Here is a 17,352-nt window from a genome sequence, read left to right as displayed (position 1 = left end):
TTCTTCCATGTTCATTGACTGATGGTCGGCCCTTGGGCGGTCAGGAAACCGAAATCGCAACCAAGATGGGCCTGATTGACTTCTCTTTCGTACAGACCACGATATCCGCGGACGTGTGCTCTTTCGACCCAGGGCTCCCTGCTGCCAGACGAGGACACGCTTTGAGCGCTCTTCTTACGCTCGGCGATCCGGCGGCTGATTTCATGCTCGTCCACATCAAGCAGCAGCTTCCGGTTCTCGACGTCGCAGACGATCCTGTCACCCGTCTCCACAACGCCAAACACTGAATCAAGGTCTGCAGACTCGGGCGCAATATGCAAGATGATGGTTCCGCCAGCAGTCCCGCTCATCCGACCATCACTGATCCTCAACATGTCCGTCACGCCTTGCCTGCCTAGCTTCTGCGGAATAGGGATCAAGCCCGCCTCGGGCATGCCAGGATTCCCCACGGGCCCAATGCTCTTGAGCACCAGCACCGAGTCGGCGTCCACGTCGAGATCGGGCGAGTCGATCCGCCTGGCCATGTCGGCGGAGTTTTCGAAGACGCAAGCACGTCCGCTATGCTGGAGTAATTTGCGGTTTTTGGACGCCGAGGCTTTCATGACGGCGCCGTTGGGGCACACGTTGCCGTACAGCACCACAAGGCTGGAGTTTGGGTAAAGCGGACCCTCCAAAGACCGGACGATCTGCCTGGCGTACGGGAACAACTTGGAAGGCGAGCTGTCGAGAAGTTCGCCGAGCGTTTGACCAGTGTACGTTCTCGCATTTAGATGCAACAATGGTCGGAGAGTTTTCATCAAGGTCAGCATTCCACCGGCGTTGTGGAAATCTGTCATGTAGTTGTCGCCGCTCGGTTTGAGATCGACCAGGAGAGGAGTCTTTTTGCCAATCTCGTCAATGGTGCTGAGGTCAATAGTGCCCGCCACTTTGGGGTGTCTGTTGATGATGGCCATCAAGTGCACGACGGCATTCGTGCTCCCGCCGATAGCCTGTAGAACGGTAATGGCATTCAAGAAACTCTCTCGAGTGAGCAAGTCCTGCGGCCGCGAGTGCTCCATCTTCAACATGGCGACCGCGTTGCGGCCAGCCTGCTCCGCGACTCGCAGTCTGGCAGAGCTGACCGCAGCCGACGTGGCACCGGCTCGCAAGTCCAGCAAACCCAAGGCAGCAGTGACGCAGGCCATGGTGGATGCGGTGCCCATGACACCACATGTGCCGCCGGTGGGCGCCAACTCCTCGTTGACCGACATGATGTCCTCCAAGTCGACATCGCCCGCGCGGTACTTGGCCCAGTAACTCCTGCAATCCGTACAAGCACCTACTCGCACCCCTTCGACGGACCCGGGGATCATCGGGCCCGTGATCAGGGGGATGACAGGCTTATTCGCGCTGATGCCGCCCATCAACTGCGCCGGCACCGTCTTGTCGCAGCCGCCAATCATGACGACCGCGTCCACAGGCTGGGCCTTGATCATCTCCTCCGTGTCCATGCTCATCAGGTTGCGCAGGTACATGCTCGTCGGGCTGGAGAAGCTCTCGTGCACGCTGATGGTGGGGAAGTCCACCGGCAACCCGCCCGAAGCGAGCACGCCTCGCTTGACGGACTCGATGAGCTGAGGGACATTGGAGTGGCACGGGTTGAAGGACGAGTACGTGTTGATGATGCCGATGATGGGCAACGACAGCGCCGAGTCCGAGTATCCCAAGGCTTTGATGAACACTTTGCGCAGGAACAGAGAGAAATGCGCGTCGCCGTACGAGGTGAGTCCTGAACGAAGGCCCGACGTCGATGTGATCGGCCGGGAGAGGTCGTAGTCTGAGCTGTGCACATCTGGCGAGCCATCGGCCTTTGAGGTGTCGTGAGAATCCATCTTGCTTGCGCTTACTTCAAAGCTGCTCAAGCGTCCTGTCCACCCTCGGAAACTTACCGGTTTAGCAACCTACACTCCTGACCTAGTACCACTCAGTTGATGAACCTGAAGGAACTCGGGACCAAATGTCCCCCGCCAGTCACGCATCACATCATTTGGAGTGGAGGGTCGTCATGTCGGGGCTGATTGGAGAACGAGTGGCCGCCGGCAGTACTGACTACGGATACTACGGACTAGGAGCCGATATGAAGATCACATGTCAGGCTGTCTTGCCTGTCCTGAGCGAGGCTGAAACCCGCGACCCAGGGTTCTACTCTGTACTCTCGTTCCTGTAAAGCACGGTGTGTGCGTGGCTCCTTGTCCAGAGTAGACGTTTATTATTTTGGCTCCGCTGAAGATCTCCCTCGGTGGTCTCGTTGTCTCGGGCTGGCTATAGCCCGTGGCCGACCTTCAACACCGGATATCGTAGGGAACAGATCCGAAGAGGAGACGCCTACTGATAGACTTTATACCTTTGCTCTCTCATGCTAGTGTATACAGATATCTCTGCACCTGTGCCGAGATCGCTACCAGTCACTGGTCTTCTTCAATTGCTCGTTCTGGATGATCTCAACCCAGTAATCGTCCGGATCCAAAATAAAGGCGACATTCTTCATCCGGCCATCTGTCAGCCTCTTCTTCCAATTCACCTTCTTCTCCTCGAAGAACTGGCAGGCCTGCTCCACATCATCCACGCTGACACAGATATGCCCGAAACCTTGAGGCTGGTCATTGCCGTTGTGGTACACTTTCCCCTCTTGCTTTTCCGTCCCATAGTTCCAGGTCAACTCGAGCAGCCCTTCCTTCTCAGCCAGCGGGTTGACTCCGTTCGGGGTGTCTTCCGGTTTCGGGACCTTGAAGGACCCGGGATATCCCAGGAAATAAAGTGTGAAGCCCCCCTCTTTTTGCTCCGACGTACGCAGCAGGGTCATGCCCAAGACCTCCTGGTAGAACTTGAGACTCTTCTCGGGGTCCTTGACTCGGATCATGCTGTGATTGAACCGATATGCCGACGTGTCTGTGGTGGTGATGTCCTTTGTCTCGTCCACGTTCTTCTGCCCGATGATCTCCACCCAGTACCCGTCGGGATCGAGAGCAAAAGCAATGCTACGCATGCGCCCATCCGTCAGCTTTTTCTGGAACTTGTACCCGGCATCTTCGATGCGTTTGCATGCCGCTTGGATGTTGTCCACGCTCACGCAGACATGGCCAAACCCTTTATGCGGCTCCTTGTTGCCATTGTTGATGCTGAATGACGAATCGCTCTCGGTACCGTAGTTGTGTGTCAGTTCGAGTACGCCTTCACGGTCACTCCAGTGAGCGCCTTGAGACGCAGAATTGGGGCCGTCGTAGGCTAGATAAAGTGTGACTGGTAAGCACTCTGTCGTTTTTGACCTCGTCTGTACTGCAAGGGAGAAAGGGCTCTCTCACAGAGGGGGCGGGAGGTAGCTTACCCAAGAAATAGAGATCGAATTTGTTTTCTGGGAATTCGAGTTTTTTGATCAAGCTCAGCCCTAGTAGCTTGTAGTACTCCAGCGACTTCTGGGGATCTTTCACCCGGAGCATCGTGTGGTTGAACTTCCATTTCGTCTGGTCCACCATGGTTGCGAAAGATTTGGATACGATGGGAGAAGAGAGGGAAAAGTGCCGGGCGAGGTGCTGCAGGCGTGGTAGGATAGATAGGCGAGATCGAAGCATCGACAACAAGCCGAGCGTTGAGGGGATGGTTGGGTAATGGGAGATTCGAGCTGGCTATGGGCAGATGCAGATGGAGCCGTGGAGTTGACTGGATGATGCTTCCATTCCCTTCGCTCACGCTCACGCATTTCACCACCGTCGGCACTGGAAAAGTTCCATGACGTGGAGGGGCAGACTGCGCGGGCGGGTGGATGGCAGCGGACTCCTCCCCTCCTCCTGCCCACTCTGAAGTCTGTACCTCGGTGTCTCTATCACCGTCCAAGCCATAGCCGGAACAGCCCTCGCAGCATCTCCTTCGCTTGGCAGCTGGTTCGTCCGCCCTAATCTCGAGGCTACGGCATGATATACCCCGAATATTGTATTATTAGGCGGAGTGAGGCGGGACTCAGGGGCTACTATCTTAGCCAAAGAATGACATGAAGTCTCATTCATGGTCGTCACCATTTCCTCTTCAGCTACCTGCTCAGAACATAAGGTCGCCGTTCTCTCACCTCTGATGATATTCTCTGCAATTGGGAGTAGTTGTTGACAAACGCCTTGCCGTCATTTCCATACCCTCCTTCGAGAGCCATTTTCTTCCTGGGTATGCTTCCTTGATGAGATCCACGTGTATTGCGTATGCCTCTACTTTGCAGTAGACAGCAACTTCAGGGTTGAATTCTCGGTACTCTTCCCTGGCCTTCAAACCGTACAGGCGGAAGACAAAGCACTTTTTATCCTGACCGTTGGGATGAATCCGCCCGACAGCCTCTAGGTCCATATTCCGGGAATGGCGGGTACAAGGAGCACCGGTCGTCTACGATTGCCGTGAGCGTTCAGGTCATAGCCGGAAACCTGGATGATAACCCAGGAAGCTCGATTGACGTAAACAGCCCTCTGGACTGTTTAATCTTGAGATGTCTGCTCGAGCAAGCTGGTTGATGCCAGCGCATTGGCGGGGCGGCCTCTGGGATCTTAACGTGGATCCTAGTGCGAATCGGAAATAATGTATTCATTGCTCACAGCCTGGACGATTGCACCTGCGTCTCCCTGATCGAGGCTGTCCAACGTGCCTACATCCTCGGCTGAGATCTCAAAGCCATAAACATCTGCGTTCTGCTTGATCCGCTCTGGATTGTCGCTTTTCGGCAACGGCACCCAATCCTTCTGCAGGCAGTATCGGATCAGTATCTGAGCGGTGGACTTGTTGTATTTCTTGGCCAGGGACACCAGCGCCGGATCGTTGGCCTTGTAATTTCGGACGAGAGGCGAGTACGCTTCGATGATAATACCCTGCTTCTGGCAGTAGGAAGTGATGGTGCGCTGTTGGCACCAAGGATGAAGCTAGAGTCCTGTCAGTCAATTGTGCCTGCCTCCTGTCGCTAGCTGAAAAGCGTCACTTGTATTACTGGCCACCGATACAAACTGCTCAGAAGGAAACAGACAGCGGAAACATACCTCGATCTGATTCACGTGTGGTGGCCAGACCTTCGCATAGCTCTTCATCTCTTCGATATGGCCCACTCCATAATTGCTCACGCCGATGCTCTTTGCTTTGCCCTCCTCGTACAACTTCTCCAGAGCCAGCCACATTTCTTTCCGTGCCTTCCCCCCTGCGTTGGGACTATGTATCAGAAACAGATCCACATATCCGCCTGAATCGATCTTTTCCACACTGTCGATGCACTTCTGATATGATTTCTCGATGCTGCCTCCCGGAGACAGGATCTTGGTGGTGACGAACACTTCCGAGCGCGCAAGACCCGATTTCTTGACTGCTTCGCCGACCTGCGCCTCGTTGCGGTAGAATTGTGCCGTGTCAATATGCCGGTAGCCTACTTGTAACGCGGCGAGGCATGACTGGACGCAAACCGAGGGCGACGACTGGTAGACGCCGAACCCCAGGCGGGGGATGCGCACTGAGGAGTTTGGCAGCGGGAGGGTATCTGCCAACGACAGCGAGGGCATTTTGCGAGGGCTGGACAGTGATGAATTCGGCACGGGAGCAACTGCTGATTTACGAGCAATATTTGCGGGTGGTCAAAAGAGACAATCTTTGTATCATTGCAAGCGGTCTGCTCAGTGGTGGTGGCTTAATTTTCTATGATGCAATGACGTGCGCAGGCTCAGGGGCCTTAGTAAGGTACCTGAGCCTTATTACCTAGGCATCACTAGCCCCTAGGCCCTCTCGCGTACAGTACTAGCAAAGTGCCTGGCCACAGCCTCCGGTCTCCCGGAGATCGTTGTTCCGACCCTTGATCTCTGCTCATAACAGTCCAATTTTGACCAAATTCCAAGTGGCCTTACATGTAGTCAGGACGTTGCATCAATACAGAATTGACGGCCTGCAGTGTGGCCCTTGAAGGGTTGACATCCGCTTTGGAGCAGGTGATCCAAGCCAACCGCTGTTTGACAAGCTGCTTATCTACGCTGCTGGACTGGTAGTCATCCTGCACCAGACCTTCGAAAAATGTCAGCATGAGAGGAAATGAGACCATCAGGAAGATGGCATGAGCGTACCTTGATCGTCGTAGAAAAGACACAGAAGCGCGACCGCTACACCAGCACTAAGGTCTTTCCCACTCGAGCAAGTCACCAAAATTTGGCAATCTTTTCCTTTGCGAAGATGCTGTTTGACAGTATCACATACCATCCCCAGCTTGTCACGAAGATCCTTGCTTCCAAATTTGCCCGACGGGCATTTCAAATCAAGTTGCCTCGGTGATGGAGGAATCTCTCCTTGACAATTGATGACGAGATCAAATCCTTGGACGTTAGAGACTGGGCCAACTCCAATGTGAAGGTTGGATGTCGGGATGATTTTTGTGAACTGGCTTTCACTCACACCCTCGTCATTCCCACAGTCACACCACTGTTGGATCAAGTCAGGTAGGTCGACTTCAGGGGTCTGCAACAATTCATCCCTGTGCTTCCAAAACAACTCCGCGGTGAGCCCATGCGACCAGCCTTCACTGTCATCACCGGCTCCTTGGATGTATCCGCCTTCGGATGCCTCTGCTCCGTGAACACGACGAGATGCAGAGCAGAGCACCAGGTGGGTCCATTCGTCGACACCGCCTTCGAGTTTGTCGTCCACCGAGTCATCATTGACATCAAAGCGACCATTTATCGCCCAAGTGACACGAATTGGATGTTTCAGCTCGTCGCGGAGGTTGGCCAAATTCAATCCCAGCTGAGAGAATGCTCGTGCAAATCTGTCTAGTCTGGCTTCGATTTGTGATATTTCCGACAGACCTAGCTCATCTGGAGGAGGTGGATGCTGCAGCCCGTGTGTCGAGGGTAGTTCAGGAAAGAGCACTCTGTTGACTACAGCCACCCAGATGGGTGCTGTTTTACTGAATGCATCTGGCAGATTCTTGCCGCGGCGAGTAGAGTCAACCACAACAGCACCGCCATATTTACCCAGTATAGGCAATAGTTGGAGATTGAGCCGTCGTAGCGAGAAGTCCCATTGTCCGTGATGCCCGTCAGTGCTCTTGAAGTACGCACTGCCAACTTTATCGGCCGGTTCTATGTACCAACTCCCACATCGTTCGTTGGCAACAAGGGGCAGCTTGAAGTGTTCGGATACTTGCTTGGCGAACTCCGAGTCGGCTAAGACAGAGTTGAGACGATTCGGTATTGATAGCGTAGACTTGCGAATCGACCTAAGACTGGCATACAAGGATGGGTTGAGGCTTGAGTCATTCAGAATAATATCGGCTAGTTTCGTCGGGAAATCCGCAGACGGCATTTCTGGTCAGTAGTAGGAGGATGCTCAACGGCAAGTGTTTGATTCGTAGTATGGACGTTGGTCTTCCACAACGGTTTCATCAAGTTTCGGGGGTAGTCGTGATACTCATTGCCCTAAGGAAATAACCATGCAACTCAGTTCCTGGCCTTTTACCTGCCTCCACCAAAAGACCGACGCCTGAACCATCATTCATCTGAAGACAACCCAGGTGTCTCAAATGGCCGACCGTCATACAGATCCTGGTAAAATCCCGGCTGCCAAGAACGATGGCGATTGGCCACTCCCAAACCCCATCCGACCCTCGTGTAGTAGTAATTATAGTAACAGGCTGCCAGTGTAGCACCATACCTAGGTACCTATTGGAGGCACAGCTAGAAGTACCAGTCTCGTCTGGAATGTCATGCCAGTGTCTGTACGTGGTACTCAAGTGACCGTCACTGGTCCCTCCGCTGGCACTGGTCCAGGCATCATCGGAAGTCCATTCGTATTCATCATAGCCATGGCGTCATCGTTAATAGGATGCAAGCTGTATTGGGTTGCAGTAAAGTCCTCGCCGTCGAAAAGTAGGAAATTTTGAAGCGGAGCCTCTTTCTGTCCAAGGACATTGATGACATCCTGAGCCAAATACCCTCCCAGATACGCAACCACAGGGCTGATTTCGGCTCCAAGGTTTTGAAGGAAGCTGCGCAGGAAGTCCGCTCTCAAAGTCTCCGGGAGTAACTCAAGTTCAAGATGCTTCTGGTTCGCAAGTCGAGTAAACATGGCCAAGTCTGCTGGACGCCGGATCACCGGTAGATGGCCTCCGCTCTGGCTCTGGAAATCGAATAGGGCTCGTAAGCATGAAAGTAGAGGTGTCACGCGCATCTTGCTTCGTCGAGTGTTTCTGGACCTGGCGGGAAGAGGGGATAGGTTGGCCAATCGCAGAGGCGTGTAAGTCTCATGGTACGCAATGATGTCTGTGATGGTCTGATTCTCTCTTTTTGAGTCGACGGCAGTCACACTTCGTGTGGGTGTCTCCATGTCGCCTATCTTTGAAGGTCTGTTGCTGCGCGGCTTTTCAACAACAAAGTCATGAAGACAGAGGTCGGCAAAGATGAATCCATACATGCCATGTGTGTCCGCGGCGTAGAATTTCCGACCATAGGCTCGGCATGCCATGTTGATGTTGCATAGTACGTCCACGGGCAACCCAGTCGCGATTGTGATGTCAAAGGAATGGAAATACTCCGGCAACTTCTCTTTAATATCATCTGCATCTGTGTATAGTTCGACCCGGGGGTTGAGCTTCTGCAATTCTGGAAGAGCGGCCTCTGCCCGATTTTGGCCAATATGAGCCTCGGTGACGAGGAACTGTACCCCAAGGTCTTCTCCGGTGACCAGTTCATGATCCAAGACAGTCAATGTTCCGATGCCTGCTAGGACAAGGTTCTTTGCAATTTCATTGCCGAGGCCTCTCATGCCTATAAGAAGTATGTTCGCTTGACGTAGTCTTTGTTGGACTTGCATACCCCACAATCGAATCTGTCTGTCGTAGAGAGCAATCTCGTCGGCGGAAATGGTTTGTGTGGGCGCCATTGCATCCATTTGCGACGGGACACCATTGAGGGGGAGGGTCATGTTGGTGAAGTTTGGGTCTGGGATTGGGACGAAGCCATTGCCAACCGCAGGGATAAATGGGATGAAATTTGGAGCGTTCGGATCATTGACCGCTGGTTGAGGAACTTCGTTGGTATTTTCTATGGGAAGAGACCCGTCAGGCAGGGAATGTTCGCCGTTCATCGTGCATTCGATCAAGCAAGAAGTGTGGATGAACGAGGCTGGGGAGTCTTGGTAAGATGGAGGAGGTTTGAGGAAGCTTTCACAGAGAAAAACCACTGGACGTAGTGTAGTAAGATCTGCAATGAGAGTGAGTTCTGAGCTGAAGGTGATACAGTGAGAATGTTGGCTGTCTACGCAGTCGCAGTCGCAGTTGCTACAAATTGTTTGACAAGTGTCTTAGCGATCCGCAGTTGATACCTGAGCTGCGGGCACTCCTGCAGCCTTAGGCTAAGGAGTCTAGGCTCAAGGGCCCTAAGGCCTCCGAAGCCTAGAGTAATGCCTTAGGCTCTCAGTTGACAGCGGCTTGGAACTCTTTTAAGCGCTTTGGGCAAGCGACTTTCGCTATACTTAGCGGGGCGCTTTAACTAAAACGAAAGTTGGTTCAAACTTAAGCCATCGTCTGCCTGCTACTGGACCAGTTCATCATCTTCCAGGTGTGCCAGTCACCCTCTGTCACACGTTTGAGGACGTGGACCGTAAGCCACAATCCGATCGCGGGGCAACTACCTGATACCTACATTACCTTGCCGACTGGCGACTGGTGACTTCCGCTCTTTTATTAACAATCCTTCTGGGTCATATAACTTACTCCTCGGTATTGAGTCTATGCTAAGCCGAACGAGTTACTGTTCTATTTGTACTTCCAGATTCCAACCTTCTTGCATGGTGTCCATACTCAGAAGGAGACCTGCAACCTTGTTGGGACCACAACTTTCTGTGCAGCCATGGTGTGTTTGCTCTGCAGCCCGCCGCCATTTTCCATCTACCATCATTTTATTCTTCTTGATTCTAATGATGCTAATGTCTACCAGACCGATCCTCCTGACCGCTACAGGTGGCCAAACATTTCAGCACGGCTGCAAAACCTCAGAAATCTTCTCAGTTCCGAGCGCCACCTAGGCGCCATCCAACAACGGGCCTTTGAGGCCATTGATCGAGAGATGGACCAGATGGCAGCAGACCGATCGGTTGCTCGAGAACGAAGAAGAAGAGGGGATTCTGAGACACATACGCAAGCTCGAGATGCACAGCCGGCATCAGACATCCCCCCGCAGTCTAGTTCGTCTGCCAGCCTTATCCGCAGCAGAAGGAGGGCTTTCCGACCTAGTGAGCGACTCCAGCGATATCAAAGGGAAAGACTTGGGCAAAGTGGCAGAGAAACTACGTCCGACTTACTCGTCTCTCCTTCAGATTTATCTCCTGCATCACCTGCTCAATCCATCCGAGGAGAGCGTTTGAGGTCCAAGCGGAGAAAGTTGGATGATGGTTCTTACGAGGAGGAGCCTCAGACCTTTAGCTACGGCCACAAGGGTCAAGTGGTATCTGGTCAACTTCGAATGGAGATTGCCAGTTGCGATGGCGGGGAGTACGCTCACCCGCATGGCCCCGTCTTTAACTTTCCCCAGAATGTCCTCCAGGACGACTACAGGGTTTACTGCACTAAAGCCAACAACTGTAATCTGTTGTTAAAGCATGTCGGTGGAATGCCGTTCACTTTGACTCAGATAGTCATCAAGGCCCCTAGAGTCGGTTACGATGCACCCATTCAAGAAGGGATGGTTTTCGTTGCGATGGAGGATAGAAAGCTTCTTGACAACACTTCGCAGTATGACGTACGGTGGTCTCCCAAGAGTCATCGTCGTCGAAGGCATCAGGCAGATGGTTTCCGTCCTTCTGAAGAATACTTGCGTCCGACGAGGTCCCCCCAGAGGTCTGTTGATCGGTCAAGGTTTCTGACAGACCCAACGTATGCGGAGGAGGGCGAGGACCGAGATGTTTCTCTTGTTTCTGGATTCACTGTCTCAGTTGTGGACCCTTCTGATGAGGAGGATGCAAGGGAAAGTCCACCTTCGCCTCGGCCGTGGCACGATGATGACTACTCGCTCAGATCGTACGTTGACCGCTACCAACCCGACTATCTGGGAAGTGAGCGACATGACGATCTCTGGTCGAGTTCAAGCGACTCTGAGGGCTACGAAGCCGAGGCAATACCTCCTCAAGAAACGGAAGGTGTCCGACGACAGCGATCCCTCGAGATCGAAAACGTCATGGCGCGTCGTAATCGTCTAGTGGATTTGATGCATGCGCAGCAAATACGGGATAACGATGAGGTTTTCGGGCGCCGTGGACATGAAGGCGCACACGATGGGGAAGAAGGGCCGCACAACCATCGTTCAGCCCCCAGCAGGACCGGACTGCGGACGTTTGCTCCAGCTGTCGGAGCGCCTGACCCAGCTGATCCTTTGGAGGAACATGGAAACACATTGGCCGGATTGGGCTCCAAGAACAACCCTGGGGGCTTTGCTGGGAGTCCCTCCTCCAGGCCTGATGTTGTGCTGCCACATGCTCGGTTTTCCATAAGCCGCAGCAAAGCTAGCACCTCCATCAAGTTTGACCCTCCGGTGTAAGTACTCGCTGTCAGATGACCTCTTCTTTGGGCCGCACACTAATATGTGATAGCTCGGGTCGGTACATTCTGGTCAAACTTTGGGCACACCATCCTAATGCGAATATCGACGTCCAGGCCATTCTTGCATATGGATATGGAGGCCCCCGTTTTTTCCCAAGCATGGAATTTCGTTGAGATGGCGGAGTTCCCACAGGGCTCTTGCAGCTCTATCCTTCAAAGAGAGGAGACTCATTCAATCGCAACCGGTGAGAAACATGACGCGACGAAATTTAACGACCTAGAACATTTATTAGGAAAATATCACATCACAAAGATCAATGAAGTCTCGGGTTTATTGTGCGTTCAGCAGCTCTTCAATGAAAAGAGTCTGTGATTTATGTCCAGTAGCTGTTCACCCAGTTTGAGTTATACAACCCAGGGTACATTAACAGGGACCAAATTGATTACACTATATAGTACTAGGTATTTAGTCTAACCCTGGCTATGAGTATTTGGCTGTGTGTGCTGCAAGGCTGTGGGCAAGTACCCGCCAGCGGAACTAGTTAGCCGTACGGAGTACGAGTACATACTGTATATCTTGCCCAATAATGTCGCCACGTAACAAATCTTTCACGCAATCCTACGGGACGTTGGACATTCCAGCATGCCCCTGTTCGCAGAGGGTACGGGCGTACCGATCCCTTGCCATGACAATCCCGTCTCGCAGGGGGTAGCAGGAACCCAAGTCCCAGATCGTATTCGCATCAAGAATCGACGAAAGCGGTACCTCGATCTTCACCCGGAATATTTTGGGCCGCAGCTCGAGCTGGCAGGTGTGATTGTCTCTCACTTTATCTCCACACGAGGCAGCCATCAGGAGGTAGAATGGACTGACATTTTTGCGTCTTGCAGATCCCTTGTTGTACGACCGTCTTATACGCCGTTTCCAGACCCCGGCCGAGCGCGAGGCGGAAGGCCGACAGAAGGGGTTCTCTGGTGTTCTCGAGGCGGACCTTTATCGGAGCGAAGCCAAGTTGGACGCGCTGAGACACCCTGACCCGAACAGCATATTTACCTACAAGCGAGGCCCCAGCGGGGAGATCCTGGCGGAAGACAAGGATGAAGTGCCTGCGAATAAAGAGGAGGGGTTCACTCGCTGGAAGTGGGAAATGGAGACGAGATTTGTGAGAGGCGCTGACGATGACTTCGAATACGGCGCAGTTGATCACAATCCCGACTATGATGACCGCGCGACCGAAGAGCGGGAAGCTCAAGACAGATACTTCGACGAGCAGGAACCCGAATTTGTAGAGGGTCAGGATGAAAATGACGCTACGAAGAGTAAGAGTAAAGAACTGCAAGGTGAGACTGGGATCCAGGATTTCTAAACCAATGTCGACTTGGACGGATGCCTTGAATTCTTGAATTCTTGATTTCATATATTCCTATTTCCTACCGGCATAAAGGCTTCCAGAGAGCACATCTTGGAGATGCCCCAAGAAAAAGAGGGTTTGTGAAGGGACCTTACAGCCTCTCGAGAATTCAAAATCATGGAGATATATGTGGACATCTGATATTCCAGGCGCCCGTCTCTTGCCGACACAAAGGTCTCCATCCCATACTGGAGGACTCCTGCCGCAACAGGGGATCAATGGCGGACTTCTCAGCCTGTGAGTCCAGAATCATTTCTGTCACTGCTGGAGATGTCCAGCGAGATATCCGCCCCTGTCAGCGTATGTGTCAGCAATACATCTCTCGCTATCAAAGCCGACTCATCGTTTGGAGGGTGGCGCAGACCCATTCAAGTCGAGCTCGAAGAGATCTTCGATTCTCTCAAGCCGTCAAGATATCGATCGGATCCATCAGACCTCTCACACTGCTGGCGCATCTGACATGAGGTATTCTCCTGAACACCTGCTCACCCTCGGTCTTTTGCATAAAATCTTGCCATTCTTTGGTCATTATCCATTCCTCTCGAGCACCCTTATTCCGAAATTTCACGAGGAGCACGGTATCGTGGACGTCTCGAGAAATTTGGGGGTTCCGTTGGGAGAACCCCGGATCGTCTGGGATTTCCATGGGAAATGTCTCAAACTTTGTGATCAGTGGTGAATATGCAGCGTGCATGCCGATTCTAGCCAACATAGAGTCCAATCGGTGAGTGGGTCCGTCTATTGTTATCCCTCGCCGTACGAGGTCTCGGTCTGCTGGCTGGATGTTGCGCTTCATCTGAGATGCAAAGAAATAGAACATGCAGGTCAGGGGGCGTTCGGAGTCGGCAATTGCTCGTGCGCCACGCCCATCTGGGGTTCTGTTGGCGGCGATCTGCTCGCTGCGAGCGGTCCTTTGCAGAAGCATATTGACGGACAGTCCGATAGGTTCTGTGTGGTAATGACAGATGGCAAGCCAGAGAAGTTCGAATTGGGTCGAAAGGGCTCGAGGGAAGAGCAATGGTGTGCCGGCTAGCTACCCATGTTAATATTGGGTGCAACCATGATGGCTCTTTCATACAGCGGCAATTTGTTGTCCCCCGCAGTTTCGTAGCACTTCGCGGGGGCGAGGAGCAGCTCTACTAGTGATGACATGTCTGCAGGATGCAACTTTGAGCGCAGAAGACAGATGGAGCTTTCGTGGTAGTCGCCAGGGCAGAGATTTGGGCGCAGATTACCTCAATTGAGGTGTACCTAGGCGCCTACCGAGCTCAGTGTCCTGTCCTAACAGTCTATATCTCTCATCTCTCTCTGACAAAGGCCTCGATCGGAGAACCATGTTGCTATTCTTCTACGCCATTCGGCCAGGCGTGAGCTTTTCTTTACGGCCCCATTGGACTGTCGGCATGATTACAGTAACAAGTACTCCTGTACCTGCGCTGTCTGTGTTCGCTGCCCGCTCAGTCCATACCCCGCAAAGGCTGATCGCGGGGTAGTGTCCCTGGACTCCAAGTTTTAGGTGCCGTCTCCAACCTAATACAATGCCTAAGGCCTGTCGGCATCCACGGCTCTGGGGCTTGGGCTCGGGCTCATGCCTCTAAGCTCAGCTTGGGATTAGGGGCACCTAGAGGGGACTCTTTACAGTATTCGCCCACTGACTCGATGGCATTCGCGCCTCTTAACTGAGTGCGGTTTTGGTCCGCTCTCCGGTTCCCGAGCATCCAAGACGATCTTCTTCAATGTCACGTCACACATTATGACAACGGAGACGATGGTTGCGACGGTTGGGTTGCAGTTCCTCTCCACCTGCTTATAGACCGTCACCCTGCCTTTCTTGCTACCCACCAGCCTCTGTTACCTCGAACCTTGAGTGTGATGATAACGCCATGCGAGCGGTCTGCCGAACCCGTCCATTTCCATCCATATGGCCCTCCTTCCTCTCCATCCCACGGGTTCGGCGCGGGCTCTCCACAATAGCAAAGATAGAAGGGCCTCGTGAGCCTCCTCTCCTTGAAGAAACGGTAGGCGAGCACTTTGCGCAAATCGTATCTGCTCATGGCGATCGTCATGCTGTCATATCCAGACATCAGCAAAATCGCCTGACATACTCTCAATTGGATCTTGACAGCAACGTTCTGGCTAGAGGACTACAAAGCTTGGGGGTCAAGAAGGGTGACCGCGTGTGTGTATCGTTGGGCAACAACTTGGAATTTGCGACCATCACATACGCCTTGTTCAAACTTGGAGCTATACTTGTGCCGCTCAACCCAGCATTCTCAGCGTCCCAGATCATTTCAGCGTTCAACCATTTGTCTGCCACACATCTGGTCATCGGAACAGAGACCAATCTCCCTTACAAGCCGCCCAGGTCCAATGTGTCACTCCTGCAGTCTATCGTGCCAGATCTATCGAGTGCAACGCTAGCTTCAGAAGCAATTCCTTCGTTGAAGAATATCATCCTCGTGGACAATTCAGCAGGTCGCATTGATCCGGCCCCGTTTCGTGCGACTACTCCATGGTCCGCGCTCTCTCAGGACTCAGATGATCGACCTCCTGTCCCCTCATCTCCGCTGTCGAATCATGAGGTGGTTAATATCCAATTCACGTCGGGAACTACGGCCATGCCCAAGGCGGCGTGTCTGACCCATCGTTCTATACTCAACAATGGCAAGCAAATAGGGGACCGGATGCTACTGACCCCTTTCGATATCGTCTGCTGCCCACCGCCTCTCTTCCACTGTTTTGGTTGCATTCTCGGCTACATGGCAACAGCTACTCACGGTTCCGCCATACTCTTTCCTAAGGAAGCGTTTGATCCGACGGCCACGCTCAAAGCTGTACAGGAAGACAAGGCCACGGCGCTCTATGGAGTGCCGACCATGTTTCTAGCCGAACTTGAGCTTCTCGACGATGAAAAGGTGGCGTACGAAGGCTTTGAGCATCTGCGGACGGGTATAGCCTCGGGTTCGTCCATTCCTTCCGAACTGATGCGGAAGTTACACAAAACGCTCAACCTGACCGAGTTGACCATTTGCTATGGAATGACCGAAACCTCTCCCGTCTCTGCGATGACGACTACGGACGATCCAATCGACAAGCGGATCAATACAGTTGGTCGACTTCTGCCACACACGCACGCCAAGGTCGTCGACCCATTCGATCCGGATAGAATTCTCAAGAGAGGCGAACGGGGCGAGCTCGCCGTTCATGGGTACCTGGTCATGAAGGAGTATTGGGGCCAGCCAGACAAGACAGCCGAGGCCCTGAAAGCCGACGAGGACGGAAAGGTGTGGATGCACACAGGGGATGAAGCCTCCATCGATGAAGACGGCTACGTCAGCATCACAGGTCGCATCAAGGACTTGATCATCCGCGGCGGCGAGAACATCCACCCTCTCGAGATTGAGAATTGCCTCTTTGCAAACGACAAAATCGCCGAAGTCAGTGTTGTCGGGCTTCCTGACGAGAGGTACGGCGAAGTCGTGGCTGCCTTCATTATCCGCAGACACCATCTGCCACAGGGCGAAACACCTATAACGGCTGAAGAGGTGAGAAGCTGGGTTAAGAAACGCATGAGCCATCACCTGGTACCAAAATATGTCTTCTTTGTGGACGAATATCCAAAGACGGCGAGTGGAAAGATCCGTAAGTGGCTCCGGCAGTCATTTTTTTTCCTTCTAAGATTTCTTCCTGCGTTTATTGTTTGCCGAGCAGTGTTGCTCGCTTCCTTGATCGACCAGCAGTGTTGCTTGCTTGCTTGCTTTATTGTTTGCCGAGTAGTGTCGCTTGCTTCCTTGATTGACCAACAGTGTTGATTGCTTTCTTGCTTCCTTGATTGACCAGCAGTGTCGCTAACGTGTCGGCTTCACAGAGAAATACAAGCTGCGGGAAACAGGCACTCGTCTTCTCCAGGAGGGAGGTGGCCAGAGCTAGGCTCAGCCTTCACAAACATTGCCCCTAATCCAGACATCAGCAAAATCGCCTGACATACTCTCACCGTTTCGGTTCTTTGGGACAATATCAGAGCCAGGATATGGATGGGATGGGCCAGGATAACGTCCACCGCAGCACATTGAACGATATCATAGATCTATATTGGTTCAGTCCATACGCAGATGAAGAAACAAATCCAACGTGCTTGTTGCTTGGGCTTGTGCTTGTGCTTGTGCTTGTTCCGACCGACGTCCGGTGCCATCCCGTGACTATGCCTCTCTCTCTCTCTGCTCCTTTGGCAAAAGACTTCCTAACTTATCAGGCGGCCACCTGGACCGTAAAATTCATCCTACCTCATCTCAAACAAGACACTCCCAAGATCAAGACACTCCCAAGATCAAGACACTCCCAAGATCAAGACACTCCCAAGATCAAGACACT

The 17,352-nt window shown here is 52.8% G+C and overlaps 9 protein-coding genes across 9 annotated transcripts; 3 read left to right on the top strand and 6 right to left on the bottom strand.

Annotated features, from left to right (window-relative positions):
- Nucleotides 1-11: 11 nt before the first annotated feature.
- Nucleotides 12-1,871, bottom strand: A1O3_01668 (dihydroxy-acid dehydratase; the record flags this gene model as incomplete). Its single annotated transcript, XM_007731812.1, has 1 exon — nt 12-1,871. One exon carries the CDS (start codon nt 1,869-1,871, stop codon nt 12-14), a length of 1,860 nt encoding a protein of 619 aa, XP_007730002.1.
- Nucleotides 1,872-2,437: 566 nt separating this feature from the next.
- Nucleotides 2,438-3,512, bottom strand: A1O3_01667 (lactoylglutathione lyase; the record flags this gene model as incomplete). The annotated part of the gene is made up of 2 exons (XM_007731811.1): nt 2,438-3,264; nt 3,365-3,512. 2 exons carry the CDS (start codon nt 3,510-3,512, stop codon nt 2,438-2,440), a joined length of 975 nt encoding a protein of 324 aa, XP_007730001.1.
- Nucleotides 3,513-4,574: 1,062 nt separating this feature from the next.
- A1O3_01666 (alcohol dehydrogenase) lies at nt 4,575-5,555 on the bottom strand (the record flags this gene model as incomplete). The annotated part of the gene is made up of 2 exons (XM_007731810.1): nt 4,575-4,931; nt 5,046-5,555. The coding sequence occupies 2 exons, from the start codon at nt 5,553-5,555 to the stop codon at nt 4,575-4,577; spliced, it is 867 nt and encodes a 288-aa protein (XP_007730000.1).
- A 335-nt stretch (nt 5,556-5,890) lies between these two features.
- Nucleotides 5,891-7,341, bottom strand: A1O3_01665 (initiator tRNA phosphoribosyl transferase; the record flags this gene model as incomplete). The annotated part of the gene is made up of 2 exons (XM_007731809.1): nt 5,891-6,048; nt 6,108-7,341. The coding sequence occupies 2 exons, from the start codon at nt 7,339-7,341 to the stop codon at nt 5,891-5,893; spliced, it is 1,392 nt and encodes a 463-aa protein (XP_007729999.1).
- Nucleotides 7,342-7,764: 423 nt separating this feature from the next.
- A1O3_01664 (ubiquitin-like 1-activating enzyme E1 A) lies at nt 7,765-9,120 on the bottom strand (the record flags this gene model as incomplete). Its single annotated transcript, XM_007731808.1, has 1 exon — nt 7,765-9,120. One exon carries the CDS (start codon nt 9,118-9,120, stop codon nt 7,765-7,767), a length of 1,356 nt encoding a protein of 451 aa, XP_007729998.1.
- A 764-nt stretch (nt 9,121-9,884) lies between these two features.
- Nucleotides 9,885-11,743, top strand: A1O3_01663 (uncharacterized protein; the record flags this gene model as incomplete). Its single annotated transcript, XM_007731807.1, has 2 exons — nt 9,885-11,563; nt 11,620-11,743. The coding sequence occupies 2 exons, from the start codon at nt 9,885-9,887 to the stop codon at nt 11,741-11,743; spliced, it is 1,803 nt and encodes a 600-aa protein (XP_007729997.1).
- A 469-nt stretch (nt 11,744-12,212) lies between these two features.
- On the top strand, nt 12,213-12,936 carry A1O3_01662 (uncharacterized protein; the record flags this gene model as incomplete). Its single annotated transcript, XM_007731806.1, has 2 exons — nt 12,213-12,381; nt 12,461-12,936. The coding sequence occupies 2 exons, from the start codon at nt 12,213-12,215 to the stop codon at nt 12,934-12,936; spliced, it is 645 nt and encodes a 214-aa protein (XP_007729996.1).
- Nucleotides 12,937-13,381: 445 nt separating this feature from the next.
- On the bottom strand, nt 13,382-13,906 carry A1O3_01661 (uncharacterized protein; the record flags this gene model as incomplete). The annotated part of the gene is made up of 1 exon (XM_007731805.1): nt 13,382-13,906. One exon carries the CDS (start codon nt 13,904-13,906, stop codon nt 13,382-13,384), a length of 525 nt encoding a protein of 174 aa, XP_007729995.1.
- Nucleotides 13,907-14,864: 958 nt separating this feature from the next.
- Nucleotides 14,865-16,911, top strand: A1O3_01660 (uncharacterized protein; the record flags this gene model as incomplete). The annotated part of the gene is made up of 2 exons (XM_007731804.1): nt 14,865-16,623; nt 16,850-16,911. The coding sequence occupies 2 exons, from the start codon at nt 14,865-14,867 to the stop codon at nt 16,909-16,911; spliced, it is 1,821 nt and encodes a 606-aa protein (XP_007729994.1).
- Between the last annotated feature and the right edge of the window lie 441 nt (nt 16,912-17,352).

This window comes from Capronia epimyces (assembly GCF_000585565.1).
Source record: "Capronia epimyces CBS 606.96 chromosome Unknown aczIQ-supercont1.1, whole genome shotgun sequence".
NCBI classification, from domain to species: domain Eukaryota; kingdom Fungi; phylum Ascomycota; class Eurotiomycetes; order Chaetothyriales; family Herpotrichiellaceae; genus Capronia; species Capronia epimyces.
Note: the sequence above shows the minus strand (reverse complement) of the source record. Positions and strands in the feature narration are given on the sequence as shown.